This window comes from Zonotrichia albicollis, chromosome 19, assembly GCF_047830755.1.
Source record: "Zonotrichia albicollis isolate bZonAlb1 chromosome 19, bZonAlb1.hap1, whole genome shotgun sequence".
Taxonomy (NCBI): domain Eukaryota; kingdom Metazoa; phylum Chordata; class Aves; order Passeriformes; family Passerellidae; genus Zonotrichia; species Zonotrichia albicollis.
In genome coordinates, this window is record NC_133837.1 from 6182501 (window position 1) to 6201839 (window position 19339).

The 19339-nt window shown below is 44.7% G+C and overlaps 1 protein-coding gene, 1 long non-coding RNA gene and 1 other non-coding gene across 21 annotated transcripts in view; all 3 read left to right on the plus strand.

Annotated features, from left to right (window-relative positions):
• Positions 1–30, plus strand: part of LOC113460191 (U6 spliceosomal RNA) — a 107-nt gene extending 77 nt beyond the window's left edge. The window contains exon 1 of the small nuclear RNA XR_003381956.1: positions 1–30. This exon is cut by the window's left edge and continues 77 nt beyond it. This is a non-coding gene — a small nuclear RNA (U6 spliceosomal RNA).
• A 3069-nt stretch (positions 31–3099) lies between these two features.
• LOC102072499 (uncharacterized) lies at positions 3100–10487 on the plus strand. Of its 19 annotated transcripts, none has more exons than XR_012583185.1 (6): positions 3100–3310; positions 4440–4639; positions 5396–5577; positions 6200–6304; positions 6863–6981; positions 7432–10487. It is a non-coding gene; the product is annotated as an uncharacterized LOC102072499 (long non-coding RNA). The 19 variants fall into 19 exon arrangements; XR_012583190.1 differs by having other exon boundaries at positions 5396–5540; XR_012583183.1 differs by having other exon boundaries at positions 6200–6981.
• Positions 10488–17565: 7078 nt separating this feature from the next.
• The window catches only part of FOXK2 (forkhead box K2), a 45595-nt gene continuing 43821 nt past the window's right edge, over positions 17566–19339 (plus strand). Inside the window, exon 1 of the mRNA XM_074555039.1 lies at positions 17566–18375. Coding sequence (XP_074411140.1) covers positions 17882–18375 — 494 coding nt within the window. The 5' untranslated portion in view covers positions 17566–17881. The remainder of the gene's footprint in view (positions 18376–19339) is intronic.

The window sequence follows — 19339 nt, forward strand, 5'->3', positions numbered from 1 at the left end:
ACGCAAATTCGTGAAGCGTTCCATATTTTTTCCTCCCTCTCTTCCGGCCCTCCACGCCTGGAAGAGGAAGCTTCGAGGTGACCACGTTCTCTATAACACAGGAGAGTCAGGGGAGAGAAGACCTGGAGTAGCACCAGGGGAGGTTTAGGCTGAACATCAGGAAGATTTTCTTAATGAAAAGGGAAATTAAACATCAGAATGGGCTGCTCAGGGTGGAGTCACCATCCCTGGAGATGTTCAAGAAACACCTGGACACTGCACTCAGTGCCGTGGTCTGGCTGACAGGGTGGTGTTTGGTCACAGGTTGGCCACGATGATCTCAGAGGTTTTTCCAACTGATTCTGTCATTCTGTGAGTCCTCTCTGGCACCCCAGCAGCTCCCAGGACCCCAGAGACCCAGCCAGGATAACAGTGGGTCCCCAGCAGCTCCAGAACCCCCAGACACACAGCCAGGATAACAACGGGTCCCCAGCAGCCCCCAGCTCCCCAGACACACAGCCAGGATAACAGTGGGTCCCTTACTCCATCCTGCTGCTCCCGTGCCACAAGGATGGGCACTGAGGTGCCTTGGGAGGGTGTCTGAGCTGGCTCAGCTCCTCTCTGCACCTCACAGAACACGTTCTCCCCAGGAGACCCAAAGACTCAGGGCCATACCCCAGCTGGGCACAGAAGTTTTCCCTGCAGTAACAAATTCACCATGGTTGCTGCAGAGAATTGACTCACAAATGAGAGCGTGTGCCCTGCGGGGACTCACCTCCAGACTCAGATTGTGGTGCTGCCACACGTTAGCACTGTGAAAGATGCACATTTTATGATTGGCTTTTTGCAAATATTAAAATGAATATTTTATGTGTTGTGTTAGAAAGTAATGCTGTTAAATATAGTTTTAGGTTATAGCAAAATGTTAAAATAGAAACGATGCTATGTAGGATACTTTTTTTTCTTAAGAAAGGACTCGCAGTGAGATAGCAGTCACAGGACATCTAAATCTTTCAGAGAAAGAGAATTTATTGCTCCATTATCAGGAGAAATGAACTTCTTCCCACCTCACTCAGCCATGAAGACCCCGTTAGGATTCAGAGGAAGAAGCTGACACTGACCAGAAGGAATCCTTTGTGTGAATGGAATTTATGCATCATGTAAGAAGTGTATGAATATGCAACAGGTTATTGTTTTTAAGGGTTAATCCTTTGTTAACGTGTGTCCTTTTTCGTGCTTATTTTGCCCAGAAAAAGGTACCCAGACCATCCATAACTCTTTGTTTCTATTGTCTCATATTGTCCTAATCCAAATTGTCCAAATTATTCTTACTCTAATTATATTACTATTTTTATAAGCATTTCATTACTATTAAACTTTTAAAATTTTCAAATACGAGTGTTTGGTGTTTTTCACAGTACTTTTTGTATTTCATCTTCTCCTCACTATCCTTTGCTTCCTCTGGCTCTGGCACTGCCAGGCTCTCCTGACCACTGCATGGCACACGCCTCAAAGATGGGCATTCTCTAGTTCTCACTATTTCCTTCTGAGGATTGTCTCCCCAACATGGTTTTATTTTCACGCAGGGTGTTCCTAAGCAACGCAGTGGGACTCTGCTCCACAGAACAGCAAATCCCCTGGGCATTGCTCAGGTGCTTCCCTGATGGAAGGAGCGGCTCCTGATCAAAAACTTCCTGTTCTGTAATTCTCCTTCTTTTTCCACACTACAGGATCTCACTCTTGTGGGATTTGGTGCTGGCTACCAAAAGAACAGGGCAAAATTTGGGCAAAAAGAGCAACACTGAAAGCACAGGTACCACCCAGAGTTACCAGGGGCCAAAAAACTCGAGTTCCTTTGCCTAGAGAGTGTGCAACAAAGCACTGAATCGAGATGGACTGCTTCTCTTAAAGATCTACAGCTACTGTAAGAAAATGGGGAGGTATTTTTGGAATAACTTTTTTATGGAATAAGTCTTTTATGAAGAGGTAGTGCTTTTTTGGCTTTGGCACTGGGGATTTTGTTTTAGTTCAGCCTGAATCCTGTGATGGGGTGAGTGAAGCTAAATGAGGTGGGTGCTTTTTGAAAGAAAAAAGCAGAACAGAGGCAGATGGCGAGGGGGAGAAAGTAAAATAGGAAACTTGAAACAAATATATTGTTAGAGATGCCGTTTTTCTGTAGTAAAAATGCCTCAGCTTCTTGGTTTGATTGACTGTTCTTTTTATCTTTTTACTTCATGTTTTCTGCCTGTTTTATTGCATGTTAGGTACCACACAGCATAATTCAGTTTCTTTTTCATACAAAAATTATTAATTCTCTTCGGATATTATGATAACAGATAAAAGAAGGAAGCTGGGAAGCTCATGTGAAAGAATTTAAATGTGATGAATCATCCAACATCAGCAGTGAACAATAAACATGAGGAATTCTACTTTCGTATTACGTGGATTAGGCTGCTCAAGGTGCAGTCAGAATGCAGGTCTTAGCTTCATTTTCGTTAAAATTGGCAGGTATGATTGTCCCTCTCTTGTTTAGATAAAATTATCCAAATATTGCTCGCTAACTTAGTCTGAGTTTTTAGTTATTATTTTAAAACACAGACTCTGTCAGCAGGAGTGTGTGGAGGCGCCAAGGAATGCAGGTTTCTTATATATCACTGCTGGAGCACACTGTGACAACAGGGATTGCAAATTCTCACTGCATTTTCTTTCTCTTGGTGTCACTGATGTAGTATTTTCACAGGTAGGTCACATTTCAAACACCTTTTGCTCTTCAGAGCAAAATTCTAGTTTTGTCCTTGAATCTGGCCTTTCAGAAGGTAAGATAACCACACAGTATTTTGGATATCCATCCCGCGAATTGCTGCTTGGGAAAACAGTCGATTTTTTATTGTGCATATATAACTGAAGTTTGTTATTAAACAAATATTAAAAAAAAAAAAAAAACTTGTTTATTTATTCCTCTGGGCTTCAGTGAAGGGCTGAGAACAGTTTTTACCTGAGCGCCACTGGCTGCTCCCTCAGGACAGGTTTCAAGCCACTGTCCTGTTTAACACTTAAAAAATCCTTTTTGTTGGACTTTTTCTTTAAAACTGGGGCGGGCCCCTCACGTCACCCAGGCGCCATCAGCGCGCGCCGCCGGTCACATGTCCCTTGTTTACCCCGGTCACTGCCGCGGTGGGTGAGGGACGGACAGACCGACCCCGACCGACAAACCGACCACCCAGCCGGGGGCAGTGGGAGATTGGCGTGGGGGAAAAAGGGAATGGCGGCGAGGAACGGGTGCACCCCGCAGGGACGTTGTGAGGGCTTGTCCCCTCTCGGGCGGTGTGAGGTGCGCTTGTCCGCCTTGCGGAGCAGCGAAAGGGGCTGGTGTGCCCTCAGGGATGCATGACTCGGGAATGTCTGTGTCTGTGTATATGTCTGTGTGTGTATCTGTCCTGTGAGGGGTGTGAGGCGCGAATGGGCCCTCCCGTTAGGAGCGGCGTGAGGCGAGAATGGAGCCTCCCACTAGGAGCGGTCTGAGGCGGGAATGGTCCCTCCCGTTAGGAGGGGCGTGAGGGGGGAATGGCTCCTCCCCTCAAGGGCGGGGTGAGGCGAGAATGGCTCCTCCCCTCAAGGGCGGGGTGAGGCGAGAATGGCTCCTCCCCTCAAGGGCGGGGTGAGGCGGGAATGTTTCCTCCCCTCAGGAGCGGCGTGAGGCGGGAATGGCTTCTCCTCTCTCCTCTGGAGCGGCGTGAGGCGAGAATGGTCCCTCCTCTGCCCTCATGGGCGGTGTGAGGCGGGAATGTCTCTTCTCCTCAGGGCGGTGTGAGGCGGGAATGTCTCCTCCCCTCAGGAGCGGCGTGAGGCGGGAATGGTCTCTCCTCTGCCCTCATGGGCGGTGTGAGGCGGGAATGTCTCCTCCCCTCTGGAGCAGTGTGAGGCGGGAATGTCTCCTCCCCTCAGGGCGGTGTGAGGCGGGAATGTCTCCTCCCCTCTGGAGCAGTGTGAGGCGGGAATGTCTCCTCCCCTCAGGGCGGTGTGAGGCGGGAATGTCTCCTCCCCTCTGGAGCAGCGTGAGGCGGGAATGTCTCCTCCCCTCAGGGCGGTGTGAGGCGGGAATGTCTCCTCCCCTCAGGAGCGGCGTGAGGCGAGAATGGCTTCTTTCTCCTCAAGGGGTGACGTGAGGCGGGTATGGCCGCTCACTCCCGTCCGGAGCGGTGTGCGGGGCTGTCCCCGCTGTCCGTCGCCGTGTTCCGCCTGCCCGGTTCTGTGCCGTTTCTCCCGGAGAGACACCGAGGGGATAGACCCGAGCGGGTGGGCGCGGGTCGGGAGCCGCCGGTGCGGGGCTGCAGCGGGTGCTTGACTTGCGAGGAGCCGAAGCTGTTCTGCCATCGGTTCTCGCTGTGCTGGCTCGGGACGCTGAGGTACCAGCTGTTGTTCTGAGCTGCCTTTCAATAAAGCCTGTCCTTTATTTTCAGGCTCAGCATGTCCCTCCCAGCAAAGAGATGTGGAAGGCCCCTAGTGTTGTCTTTTCTGGAAAACAAAAAGAGAAAGCGAAGTGTTGATAGAAGAAGAGGGAAAACAACAGTTTACGTGGGAAATCACACTGACCGGTAGCTGACGCTCAAGGAGAAGTTGGATCTCAGAAATGACACAGAAGTCGCAGGGTTTTTACTGGGTATGTGAGTAGATTTTCACGATATTCCTGTTTGCTAATAACAAGTAAATAATTCTGAATGTTGACACCAATTGCATTTTTTTCTTTCTAGATACGACAGCTACAACCTGTTAACATTTGGAATTTAACCAAGCTTATTTAAAATTCTTTTTCAGGTGTACATGTAACAATTACAAAGCTGTCAAAACAGATAACAAACAATATTTTTTAAGCTATATGTCATTTGCTCTAACATTGAAAAGTAATAGCCAAAGTGGTTGAACAGGAGGAAGGTTTGGGGAATTTGAGATTCTTTTACTGTTTTAGTAGTTGAATGATAGGGATTAAAAAATTCCTTTACTGTGTTAAAAAGACAAATTCTCATGATAGAACTGCCCATGCCAGGGGGTTGGAACAAGATGATCTTTAAGGTCCCTTCCAACTCAAACCATTCTGTGATTCTATGAACCAGCTTCTTGGGATTTGGTCATGGACTGTATCTTTTTTATTTTTCCTCAGTTGAGTACAAACGAAACAGAATACAAATCTGAAATGGACACTCAGGAGTGTCAGAGCAGTTCAGAGAGGATGGCTGAAGTGTGCAGTGGGATGAGCTGGTGTCAGTCAATAACAAATGTTGAATTGGGAAGCCTCAGTTTTGTGGGAGGCTTCAGCCTCTCCCTGTCTCTCCTAATTTGGCCCTGGTAGCTCCTTTTGTAATGAGTTTTGCTTCACAGCTTTCCTCAGCTGTGAGACTTTGCAAGATTCTTGTTGCAGAACTTCTCTTCATCTTGAGTAAAGTGTTCTCTGAAAAGCTGTGTGATTGCTGTCCAGCTGGAAAGTGCAATTCCCTTGGGAAGCAAATAAATCATCTCCAGGGAAGGTCCTGCAAGTGTTAATGCTACAACTTACCATGGCAAAGGTGATCAGCTGAGGAGTTTCTTAGCAAGCAGGAAAGTGTGAGTTAAATTTAAAAGAAAAAAGGAAAGGGAAAAAAAAAAAAAGCCTGATAAATATAACTTGCTTGGTAGGACAGCTTCCTGTTCCCTTCAAACAAATCAATTTTCAGTGCCTTGTTTTGACTAGTTGCAGTTTTTAATTGGCTTAAAAGATTCTGCATGTACTGCTTTTGATCTGTAGTGTTCATAGTTTGTTTTTAATTAAAGAAAGGAGAAAAAAAAAGAAAAAAAAAGAAAAACAACCACCCCCACCCCTGTCAAACCACAGTCTGTGGTTGTGTCACTAATGTGGCTTCAAAGGGACTGCAACACAGCTTTTCCTTACAGACAATTGAGTGCTTAGTGTCAGACAAATCATTTATTGTAATGCTGAATGCTGGTCTGTATTTCACTAGTGAAACCTCTGTTTGTATATCATAATACATAAGCTGTTGGTCTCTTTAGGGGTACTGCACATAGAAAAGCACAAATGCACTTACTGTGATATTTCCTCTTATTTCCAGGTTAGGAGATTGTATTAAGGGAGTGCACTTCCCTAGACATAATGAAACAATATGAATTTATTTCATGTTTAAGTGTTTGAATGTCATATTGTAACTGTTATTACTGTGTTGCTTTTCAGGGTGAGCAGCAAGAAGAAAATCAAGCTCTTGCATAACAATACTGGGGCAATTTTTGCTCCATTTTGATTTTACTATGAGGATCTTGTGAACTGTAAAGAATTACTGTAAGTTGTGTGAAATTCTATGTTGTGTTGAACAGCACATTAAACTCAATTACCTAAAGTTTTATTGTGGTATGTCAATGTTTAAGTGTGGAGTGGATTATTTCCCTGGAAGAGTCTGTAGAGACTTCTCTGAGGGGCAACAAAAGAAGACAAGCTAAAGTGCCCATGGTGTTGCTAAACTTAGTCAGAATTTGATAACTTTTTGTAGGTTATTTTAATGACTGAGTTCCTTACATTTTATTTAAAACTCAGAAGGGTTCTAGTGTCAGTTGCAGTATCAAGTGTGCTTCCCTCTGAATGTGTTTCTTGGAATGCTTCTCTTTAGGGAACAAATGTAACATATCCCATGTATTGGAAGGCACAAATGGAAGGGAAATGATGGGTAAAAATGCTGGACTGTAGATTGCATTGGTGCCTTTGAGAAAATGGGTAATTGAGATCAGCTACTGTGGTGCTTATCCAAAATCATCTGTCATTGAATCATTTGATGTCTGGCTTTGCTTTTGATAGTACATGAGCTGATAAGTGATGCATGTTAATTATTTTCTTGTGTCACAGAGATGGAGTAAGAGCAGTACTGGCAGTAACTGAAGTTCTACAGAACGGTGGTGGCACTGAATGTTTTGTAGTTACCAAGTGTGAGTAATCCTGGAGAGGTTTTGAACCAAGAACTTGAGGTTGGTGCAGCATTCAGGGTATTCAGTGTTTGGTTATCAGAAGCACAGAAACTTCCAGTGTTCTGAACTTTTTTTTCTTTAACCACACACTTGCATAAGCTTTCAGGTCTTGATCTTACAGTTTTCAAGCCAGCTGGGCTTTCCCACCAGCTTACACTGAACAGCCTCACTGTGGGGAGAAATTCCCCTAATTAGATCATTCTAGTCTGCATTCAGTTTTTTAAATCAGCTACTGCACTGGCTGTGAGAAACTGCTGTTGCTCTTAAATATTATCATGAGGCTTTTGAAGTATCTGAATTCAATGTTGCTTTATGAACAATAGATTCTACTGAATGTTGGACAGATAGATTTAAAAAAAAAAGTTGAGAAGGCAGTTTTTTGAGACTTTCTCAAAATGAAAATGCCACTTGTTCTGTATTTGTGTTTTCTCTTTGCTCTGTACTTTTCAGGTTTTTCTTTGACCAAACAATGACTCATGTAAATAGATTAGTTTGGCTCATGGAAGGAGTGGGACTGGTGGCACCTGTGCTCAGTGAAGCTCTCAGATTTTCAATTGTTGGTGTCATTGCAGTGAGAAGGGAAGAGGACTCAGCCTGCTGTTACATTTTCCTCCAAAGTCCTCAAGATCTGAAGAATCCACAACTGCATATTCTCAGCCAGTTCAACCTCATTCTTGTGTCTTTTTAAATGCACACTGCAAATATTTCTATTATTTAATGACTTGCTGTTATGCAAGTAGAATAACACTGCCAGTACCTGATTTGTTGAGTTGCACTCACTGTGTAAATTACTGGTAGAAGGATTATTCTTGTTCATAGTACTGAAATAGAGCACAACTCATCCCTTACTAAGGCTTCCTCCAAACCTCCCATGACACTGGCACTTCATGCTGAAGAAAAACCAAGAGAAAGAAGACTTCTAAACATTTCCCTTTGTAGTGTTACAATGTGACAGGTGATGTATTTGGGTTGCTCTGTGAGCATACACTTTTGAATATCTGACTTCTGTAGAGCAGAATATGATCATTGCTGTTTTCCAGTAAAGTTAGCAGAATGGTGAATGGAAATGATTCTGGAACAAGATTCTTTCTTCTGATGGATATGATAAACAGTGGCTCTGCTTTAGTCAAAATGGCCAAGTCAGGCTTTCTGCTCCTGTGGGTCTGTAAAAATTGTGGAATTTGTCTATGTTCAGATGTCAGAACTAAACCCATAAGAATTACTTACCCTCTTGTTACATTGATACATTAAAAATGTGATTTAGGAGAATTACTTTAAGCAGAATCATAAGTTGTGCTGTTGGCAATACTCAATACTTAGGGCATAAACCTATAATGTTGAATTACAAATAAATACAGGAAATGCAGGAATAAGATATTTATTGTTCTTTTTTAGGACAGCTTCCAAAAGCCATGGGCAGAAGAGGATCTGTGATGGAAGTGTAGGAATGCCCTGGTGAATGTGCAGAGTGTTCTGTGAGAGCCATTGCAGGGCTGCCAGGGTAACAGTGCCCCTGGCTTCATCTTCCAGCTCCCACAGCTGCTGCTGCTCTGCCCTTCTCCTTTCCAGTGTCCCCACAGCCTCTGGCACACTTTGAGTCCGTGTGATAGCCAGGAACTCACCTAAACACACCCTCAGAAGGGTGGGACCTTTGACTTTTCGTTTTTGTTTTTTATTCCTGTCACTGCTTTCATGTGGTTTGTTCTGTCACACCAGGGAGGTGCTCTGAGGCTGGGAACCAGTGGCAAGCCCAGGAAATGACAGCAGCACTGCAAGCTTGGCATTGAGCTGTGGGCTGAACATTGATCTATGATGTGAAACACCTTTTCACCTTGTAGGCATGCACAAAAGCACTGAGGAAAAAGCTGATCCAGCTGTTCAGATTATTAGGTCAAATTATTCTGGGATCTTAGGCAAATAATACCTATTTTTGGTGACAAATGTAAAGCCTATTGAGCACTAGAAATAGGATATTAAGGGTTTAACTTAAAATTATGAGCTTCCAGAATGCTGATTTTAGGAACTTTTTTCTTCATTTGCCTATTCTGCCTCATATCTTCCTAATAATAAAAAAACCAACAACGAGGTGTTAAGAGGAAAAAAAAAAACTTTGTGATGATACTTAGTAGGTGTTTGAAATTCACTTGTTTCAAATTTTGATTACTCTTTGATATCAGATCTTTGTGGTGTAAAATAGCAAAGGTGAGTTCCAAGCTGCAGGGCAGTATTGATGTGTTTAATTGATGTGTTTAATTGGTGAGTTGACACCAGGTGTTCTCAGAGAGTGTGAGTTTTGTTTTTAAAATTCTGTATTGGGAATTGAAAGAAAAAATATTTTTAGATACAAAAATGTGTCTCTTTTGGATGTCCAGTGATCCTCTCTCCTTCCCTGCTTCCATCCATCCTAATCTTGCTTTATTCAGTTACAGCTGTGAGTGATGTTTTTCTTCCCCTCTTGTGCACTAAAACCCTGCCTCTGCAATTACTGCTGCTGTTTTATTGGGGGAAAATTGCCTTTCAGTCTTTTCTTACAAAGGAAGAAAATTAATGGAATGAGATTTTCAGCTGCATTTACATCTCTGGGTTTGTGTAAAGACTGAACAGAATCACAGATTGATAAACTGAGGGAAAAATGTTATCTGTGGAAGGAATTGAGGACTGATTCTGGTGTTAATTATAGGGAGCATGTTCTTACCTGTATTTGCTTTTTTCTTTAATCAGAATGGAGCAGAAATCAAAGAATGAGAGTGCATAAATCATGGGACATTACAGAAACACATAACAAGGGCTGTTAGGAGATTTGAAAAGCCTCTGAGTAGTGGGCTACAGTTGCTGTATTTGAGTTTTGTCACACTGACACAAACTCAGTTCTTAATGCTGCCTTCAAAGCTTGGCCAACCTCAGAGGGAGCCAAAACCCCCTGTTATGGAATTAAGAAAGATACCTTTATATTGAACAACATTTCCCTTAAAAGCTGCAGAAAGTAAAACACACAAAAAGGTCAGGCAGGAAGACCATCACTGACACCAAACTTGCAAATAAAATCATTTCTGCAGAGCTCTGTACCAGTATATGACAAAAATGGAATGATGTGTCACAGGTCAGTTTGCAGAATTGTGCTTACATCAATAATCTATCTGATTGCTGCAAATAACTTCTTACTAAGTGTTTTCTAGAGAGGAAAACAGCCTTATTAAGTAAAATAAAGGCAATTTGAGTGAAAAGTGCCATTAGGGATCTGATGAGGGAAAATACAAATAGTCCCTTGAAACTGATTAGGAGAAAGTTAAAAATTCATTAGAATCCTGGAGCTGCCAACACACTAATGAAGTTGTTGGATTGCTGAGCTTCTCAAGTCATGCCCAGCACTGACCAGCCCCAGGGCAGGGCTTGTGTAGCTGCTCTATTTACAGACAGCTTCTAAATTTAATAGTGGTTTACAAATATATTTTGGGTTAGAAACTTTAATGGTGATGTGTGAAAGTTGACTGATTTTATGTTTGTGTCCTTGTAATGTGTCCTTGTAACCTCCTAATATTTCTAATCTATTTTAAACTCTCAGTTTCTGGTTTATTTCTAAGAATCCTGTTAGAAGGTGGCTGGATTTTATCTGCAAAGCTTTTGCACTCTGCAAGTTTCAGGTGGCACAAACAGCTTGTGAGAAGTCAAAAAAGTCCTGTAGTTCTGTAGCTGATGCTGTGCTCTGCTGTGAACTTGATGCATGTTGCTCTTTTTCTCTAATGCTGCAGTCCATCCTCAGAAAAGCTTTAAGTGCATTATAAAATTGTAATGTATTATGGTCTAGATATTAATTATACATATAGGAATGTTTCTCTTCATGTTAACTTTCTATTATTTCTACTCAGCAAACTTTGCTCTTCTGTTGTTTGGGATTTGTTTTGTTTAGCCACGTGTTCAGGGGAGGTTTGGACATTGGGCAAAGATTCTTCCTGCAGAGATCAGGAAAAATCTTTTGTGTGCCAGGGAATGGGCACAGCCCCAGGGCTGCCAGAGCTCCAGGAGAGCTGGGACAGCTCTCAGGGTGGGATTGTTGGGTGTCCTGAGCCACAGGTTGGGCTGTGCTGATCTCTGTGGGTGTTTCCAGCTCAGGGTATTCTGTAATTCCTTCTCCCAGTTCTGCTCCTCACTCAGTGATTTGATGAAGTGAAAAGCTGTGTTGCTGACTGCAGTGACTGTAACAATCACCAGCAGATTATTCCACATCCCTCCTGTGTTCAGTTCTGTCTCTCTCCACACATTCAGCTCCCCTGGCTGCAGGGATGCCCCACAGGAGGCCCTGGATGGAATAGGGGGCACTTGGAAACTCTGCTGAGAAACTCTGGGTGCTCATCACAGGTGGGTTGTTTGTTTGTGCTTGGAATACAGTCTGTGCATCATTCCTTTTGTCAGACTGAAATGAAAATAGAGTATCAAATTAAGCACAGGCTAATTCAATTAGCAAAATAAATTGAGGTGGAGGAGATGGGCTTTGAAGAAGCCAAGTCCTCAGCAGAGATGGATTCCTGTGTTGAACATGTGTCAGTAATTACTGGCTCTGAGCATCAGCAGCTTCTGCTCACAGACTGTGCTGGCTGTTCCTCCCACAACCCCATGGTGGCCTTGGACTGATGAGATTCAGCTTCATTTTTGTGCTCCTGATTGAGGTTTTGAGGTGCCTGTGTGTTGGAGTTCTGAATATCTGCTGAAGGGAACTTTGTTCCTCATGTGTGGTTCTGTTTTCCCCAAGGCTCTCACCTTCACAGTGCTGATTATGCATCACTCAGGTGAACGTGTGGAAGTGAGTGACATCTTTCTGCCTCAATATTCTATATTCGCAGTAGATATAAATTGGTTTTCATTGATTTTTTTTCTTCTCTCCCTGTGTCAAAAAGACTTTGGTATTGATATTTGGGCAATATTTCTTTTTTTTTTAAAGGTAATCTCAGACCTGTCTGTGCTGTCCATTTTGTATTGCAAAGCATGTTAACATCAGTCTGAATTTTGAAAAGATTCCTGTCTCTCCCGTCAGAAATGTTTGTATTCTCCCCTTGCCCTTCTGGAGGTTGCTTGAACACCTTGTGATTTGCACAGGACTCCAACAGAATCTGTCCACCACGACATTTGTTTGGGTTTTTTTTTCCTAAATGATTTTAAACAGCTATGTATTGTTCAAATATGTTCCCCTTGCAGAAAGTTACACTATTGGCCTTTCTCTCTCTCTTTTATCAAAACTTTAAATGCTTTATGTTTTAAAGATTAGCTGTAAACTTCCTTCAGTTTCATAGAAAAAACAATTAAATGTGACAACCATTCTGAATATTTTGAGATTTATTAGGAAAATGAGAAAATCTTTGGGGCCAAACCTGAGACTGAATTACTTCAGTATCTTGTTTTGTCTTCAGGAAAGATAATCCCAAGCAGCTCCACCTTATGTCAGTGCTACAAATGCAGCTGTGCAAGGCTGGTTCTTGGGAGATTTTGGTATAAACAGAGAACAGAGGTTGCTTCTTGTGTTGGAAGATTCTTAACAGGGATGGAAAATATCCTATTTTAAGTTGTTCAGACTTTGGCTACACATTAAAAATCCCAATGTTAAATACTTTATATGGATGTGAAAAGCAGTGCTGCTGTCATCATATTCCTTATAGGATCTTTCCTTGTGTGCTTTGAATTCAGCCAGTTTCTTTATAGGATATTACAATATCTGTTTATGGAACATGAGGTTGTTCTCACAGTGCTTGTGCCTTATTGCATTATTTCAATAACATTTGTCTCTAGTGAAAACAATTGCAATTTCTGAACCTTTGTGTAATAGCTTTTCATACCTCAGTATCTCAGTAACTCTATTCTGAAGTTTGCTTTGTTCTGCACTTTTCCTGTTGGACACAGAAATATTTCAAAGACAGATATAAAGAAAAGTATGTCTTTACTTTTCACTGTTACTTTCTTTTTGGCTCTCTGTTGGCTGAGGAAAAGGCATTTATTTTAAAACAAACCCAAACCAAACTGATTTTGATAAAAACTTAATTTCACCTTGAAATGACAAATTTCTATTAAAAGGCTCTGTCACAAAAAGAATATTTGAAAGCCTTTTTTTTCTTATTGATTCTTGTTAGTTTACACTTGGTACTGGATTTGATTTACCTTTGGTTTTGTTTCATGTAGTTAATTCAAACAGAGTTGCTGCACATTTCTTGATCCAGCAAAGAGGATGAACATTCCAATGCAGAAAAGGCAAAAGAACTCTGAGAAAACTCTTGCAGTAGAATTGTGGCTCATAACTGATAGCAGTTCCTAATGATCAGCATTAAATCCAGTGAGTGCTGCACTGCTGAGATCTGGTCCTGGTGATGCTTCAGGACTTCGCTGTGTAGAACCTTGGTTAGAAATGGGTAACAAAACTTCAATGCTTTTGAATCATCAGGTCCAATTTTAAACATAAAATAGAAGCCTGAAGAATAATTAACTATTTCTTTGGCAAAGGGCTGGCTTGCAAAGCAAGGGGGGTTTGCATTTCCAGTTAACAGACACTGCTGCTGCAGCTTCTGAAAATCCTTTTGTGGTAAAAAAAACCAAATTCCAGTGTAGAGTTCCTTTGTGAGGATGACCTGGGAGAGTGGAAGGGATGCTCTGTGCAAGGATTTGGGGCTGTGCCTTTGTCCCTTTGGTCACTGTGAAGTTCCAGCATGCTCACCTCCCCCAGCTGCTTGAGGTCAGTTGTGTAATTGCTCTTTGCAGATAAGAATTAATTAGCCTGATTATTTTTCATCGCTTTTGGATGGCTTCCCCACCTGGAGAGGAGCAATTCCTCTGTGGCAGGGAGTGATTGCTGAGCCAGAAGCTTTGTGCCTTGCACTTGTGAGAAGTGCTGACTGGTTCTCTGGGCTGTGTGAGGAAGCAGGCAGCCTGTGGATAGAATGCAAAGATAATAAAGCAGTTCCACAAAGGAGCTGGCCAGCCCAGTGAGCTGCTGGGTGGCTTTGGCTTGGGCAGTGCTCATTGCCCTTCTCTCCCAGTCAATAGCATGTGAACAAGTGGCAGCTCAGGTAGCTGTGTTTGCCCTCCTCCCTGTTCCTCCTACAAAAAATGTGGTCTGGATGTCTTAGGTTTTTAAAGAGTATTGCACTTTACAGCTTTATTCCTTAAAGAGGTGTGAAAGTCATCCATAAGGGAAAAAATGCTAACATTTGAGGTGTAGGGGGTTATTTTCTCCTGTTATTATTAAAGTCACTTCAGAAACTGGCTGGGTGTATCTGGAGAGCTTCCCACCATGCCAGGCATTTGCTGGTTTCAATATTTTGCAGCAATTACACAGTGCTTTTGTAACACTTTCCCCTTGACCAAAATGCATTTGTGAGAGAATGACTAAATCCCAGCACGAGTCCTGCTAAGTTTTACACACCTTGTTAAATTTAAGCATGTGAAGAGCTCCAGGATAGTTCCTGGGATTACTCAAAAATGTGCCTGTGGGTTTGAGGCTCTGCTGGAGGAAGCTGTTACTGCTTACAAGGGGCTTCTCACCTTGGGAAAGGAAAAATGTGCTTGTGAGGTACAGGGATACCAATATGGGAAATCTTTCTTCATTCACTTGCACAGGGTCTGGTATTTGGAGGGCTCATTTTGTTATACATGAATGTTATTGAAGTGGTTCTGACAATCAGCTTTGTAGGATTTTGTTTACTAAAAATCAAATCTCACTGGAAGCCTGGGACACTTGCTGTAATAAAAAGATTATGGATAGCTCCTGATAGCTTTTAAAAGCTGTTTAATTGCTGGTTGTGTCAAAGTAAGCAATTAAGGTCATTTAATCTACTTGATTATTCATCATATTCCTCTAGTAGTACTCTGTGCCTGGGATCCATGAAAATGCATCTTGAGAAGCTGCTGCACTCATTCATAGCCCTCAGGACAAGGCACATGTAATAAAGAAAACTTCATTCTGTGGCAGTGCAAGCAGCTGTGAATGAATGCCCTGGTGGTGCTACAGCAGGAGCTTCAAGGAAAAATGAAAAAATCTGAAACTGTGTAGTCATTTAAAGGCAGGTTGGTGACATAAACCAGTATGAATGGATTAGCTCTTAGATGGTACTTACACATTTCTATGAACCTCAGGCCAGACTGGTTTAAGATTAGATGGTACAGGTGCTTCATTTCTGATGCAGTCAGATGCTGCTGCATAATATGGTGGGGACTGGATAACATTGGGTTACTTGGCATGAAGTAGAAAAAAGGAAGAAATGCTTTGAGAGCTTGTTTAGTGCCAGTGACCATTGCAGAAGGTCGTTGGGATGATTAAATTTTGGTCAGTAGCTTCATTCTGTCCTGAGTAGTTAAGGTGGATGTAAGCAGACAGAGAAAAAGGCCTTTTGCATTCAGTCAGCTGGCAGGGGAAAAACCAATGTGAAAGAGGATTATCTGCAGTGCAGCTCTGACATCAGGGCCAGGTTTTGTTCCACAAGTGGATTTTTGGGGAACCCAGAGACCCAGAACAGAGAATGTTGTGTCAGTGTGAGCTGCTCACCACATGTTGCTGCTCTGTGCAGCACAGACCTGGGCAGGTCAGGGTGACCTGTCCCTGTGCTGTGTGATCACAAAGGAAGTGACTAAATCTGCTCCAGTTTAGGAAAACATGGACAGAAGGATCTCAGCTGTCCTCTTGAAATGAATGGAGCTTCTGACAAAGGGCTCTGGTGTTTGCTCGTGCAAAAGCAAACAGCCCTGCTGCTGTTCTGTTCCTTTCACAGAGCAGCTTAGTGATGGTGGGACCCTTGGAAAGAAATTTCAGTGCAGACAGATTGCAAACCTTCAGCATTCCATGTCAGTGTTCTCTGTGGTGTTCTGTATGAACAGGACAGGATCTGGATCAGCTCTGTGAATTCAGTACTGCTGGTTATTAATCAATTAATACAAATGAAGAAAGCTGTGATTCACATAACGCTGAAGTAGCAGCAGCACTTTTGAGTTCTGCAAACTGAGCAACCATCAGGGTGGTGAAAAGTGCTGCTGGTCTGATGGAACTTCACCTGGCTGCTCTCCCATCCTGCCAGTTTTCTCCCTCTGCAGGCGTGGGGTGTGTTAGGAGATGGCAATCCATGGGTAGTTCCAGCCAGCAGGGCCCTCAGGATCCCAAAGCGATTGTTAGCAAAGCAGGCACAACATTTCTGTTGCCAGCAGAGCCAAGGGATAAAAACAAGCTGAGAATCAGGGAGTCATAACTGCCTCTCTGATGCTCCACATTTGCTGTGCCAAACATATGTTGGTATAGAAGAAAGTCTGATTCTAAATACCAAAGTGTGGGCAAGATTTAACTAAAGTTTCTGTAAAAGAAACCAAAGCTCTAAACTGTTGCTATATTTTACTGCATCTGCTGTGCTTATGAGATTGTATAAATGGACTGAACCAGTATGGAATTATGTTGTAGCTGCCTATAAAATTGCTGATACAATCCTAAGGGTAAAACTAAGGTTTGCCATCACTTTGCAGGTAGCAGGCACCATATTCTGTTCCTAAGCATTCACAAAATAGTTCTACAGTTGAAGATCTGTTGACTCAAATGTGCAAACCCAAAAGTTTCAATTTCAACTTTACTGCTCGATGTTTGTTAGCAGGCTGACTGGTTTTTGGCTGAAGTGTAAAAATGTTTAATGTCTTCTGAATTCACAGAATGGTTTGGGTCAGAAGGGACCTAAAGTTCATCCCCCTGCCATGGGTAGGAACACCTTCCATCAGACCAGGCTGCTCCAAGCCTCATCCAACCTAGCCTTGAACACACCTGGGCAGTTATTTTTATTTATTAATAATTGTGAGCTTCAGTACTGTAAAAACCCCAAACAACACAACCCTTTTCTCAACACACCATGGTGAGTTTATGGAGCTGTTACGGTGAACGTTTGCAGTGCATATGTTGGTAAATAAGCATGAATACATTTTAGCACTCTCTTCACAGTTTATAGCCAAACGTGTTTAACTGTTTACTTTTCAGTTTTAACAGTGCCTGGTCCCTGGAACAATGAGTATTTGGATCAGGTATAATATTTTCATTGCAGATGCTGTATTTGTTGAACTCTGTAAAATTAATGCCATCTTTTTTGGTAGCCTGTGCCATTTTCAGGTCAGACCGATGCTGTGGGTTCTCAGTGAGTGTTTCCATGCTGTGACCTGTGCAGTGACACCCAGCACTCGGTGTTTGGTGCTGTGTCAGGTCACTCCCTCCTTGTACCCGGGTTCCTCTGAGGAAACTGGGGCTGAGCCGAGCTGTGTGCAGACACAGCCTGCCCTACCTGCAACTGCACATTTGAAACACTCTGCTGATTTTCCATGGATGTTACAAAACTCTGACAAGGCGGAGTTACCTTTAGGTTTAACATCACCCTCACAAGGCTGTCAGATCAAACTTTAGTTTTAGTTATATTTTTATAATTTGTTAATAATATGGTATTTTGAGGCTAAATTTGGGCAGTTGCCCAGCCCTCTCCTAGTGGTTCTTGCTCACCCTCTACCACTATTCGTCTATTTCTATTTATTCCATTTTCCATTCTTGCCCCTCTCCCCTCACGCCCGGTGCCGTTGCTGAGGGCGCTGCTTGCGGACGGCAGGTGCGGGACCCGGATCCCCGCCGGAGGCTGCAGGTGGCCGAGAGGGAGGGCTGGGGGTGCGGAGGCCGGCAGGGGCGGCTGTCCCGGAGCCGGCTCCGTCCCTCCCCTCCCGTCCTTCTCCTCCCCTCCCGTCCCTCTCCTCCTCTCACGGCCGGCGGGCGGGAGGTGCCGCCGGGCCAGCTCCGCCCCGCTCCCTGCGCGCGGCTCCGCTCCGCGTTTTCCGGGCCGCGCCCCTGCGCTCGTGCGCCGACACTCGGACGTGCGGGGCCGGCGCCGCTCGCCATTGGCCGCGCCGCCGTAGCCCCATGGGCGTGCGGGCCGCGCATTGGCCCCGCGCGCTGTCAATCAGCGCGTGGCTGCGTCAGGGCCGGGTGCGCGGCCCCGTTCCCTGCTGTGTGCGGGGCCGGCGCGGGGCCGGTGCGGGCGGGGCCGCGCCTCGCTCGTCCCTCGCTAAGATGGCGGCGGCGGCGGCGGCGGCGGCCGTGGCGCGGCTCGAGGGCCGGGAGTTCGAGTACCTCATGAAGAAGCGCTCGGTGACCATCGGCCGCAACTCGTCGCAGGGCTCGGTGGACGTGAGCATGGGCCACTCCAGCTTCATCTCCCGCCGCCACCTCGAGATCTTCACCGCCGCGCCCCCGCCGCCGCCGGCCGGCGCGGACGGGCCGCCGCCCCCGCCGCAGGGAGACCCGGCGGGCGGAGCGGGGGGCGACTTCTACCTGCGCTGCCTCGGCAAGAACGGCGTGTTCGTGGACGGCGTGTTCCAGCGGCGCGGGGCGCCGCCGCTGCAGCTGCCGCGAGTGTGAGTACGCGGGGCCGGCGCTGCGGGGCCCGCCGGAGGCCGCGAGTGCACATGGCGTGTGACAGGCGAGAGCGGCCCCGTCCTGCCCGCGCCTCCGCCGGCACCGCCCGGCACCGCCGCCGTGCCCTCCGCCGTGTCCTTCCCCCGCTCCGAGCGGCTGGAGCGGCCCCGGGCTGGCCAACGGAGCCGGGGACAGCCCGAGCGCTGCTTGCCGGTGTCAGGGGAACCGGCCGGGCGGTTCTGCACGGCCCCGGGCTGGCTGGGGGACTCCTGCAGCCCCCTCGGTGCTTTGGCACACCCGGGGCTTGTTCTGGTTTTGGTGATAGTTTCTGCTGCTTTGCCTGATTTGAACGTTTATTCTGATGGGTAAACTGAATCATCCACGTGAAATGCTTCTGCTGGCCTTAGCGTTTTCAAATGTTTTCGTTACGTGACAGCAAATGTATTAAGAGGTTTTAAACGGTAATACATTCCTTTGCCATTAGCAAACATTAACTGTCTGTGCAAAATGATTTTCTAGGGCAATACGTGAGGCCTGCCCCCGACATTTAAGGCTGTGTTGAACTGTAAATAAGTGATCTGTGCTCTGAGGAGTCACATGTAGGAAAAGTGAAAGTGTTTTGGTTTAGTGTATTTTAGCTTCCTTGACTAAGAAATAGCTCAGACGTTACGAGTGCTGTGCCTTTATAAAGCACATGCCATCAGTGACACAGCCCTAATGCCATGTGAGCTTTTAAACGGTGTTCAGGACATCGATGGTGTGTATTTTCTGCTCTGTCGGCCTAATGTTAGTTTTGTCACCTGGTTTCTCTGTGAAAATCAAATTGCCTTACCTTGCTGCTTTCTAGGAAATGCTCATTCTGAAGGGCTTTAACAGTGCCAGTGTGTAGTCCTGGATATACTTGGAGGACTTGTTTGACCTTTAACTGTCAGTTCTATTTTTGCTTTCTGCTTTTAATATTAA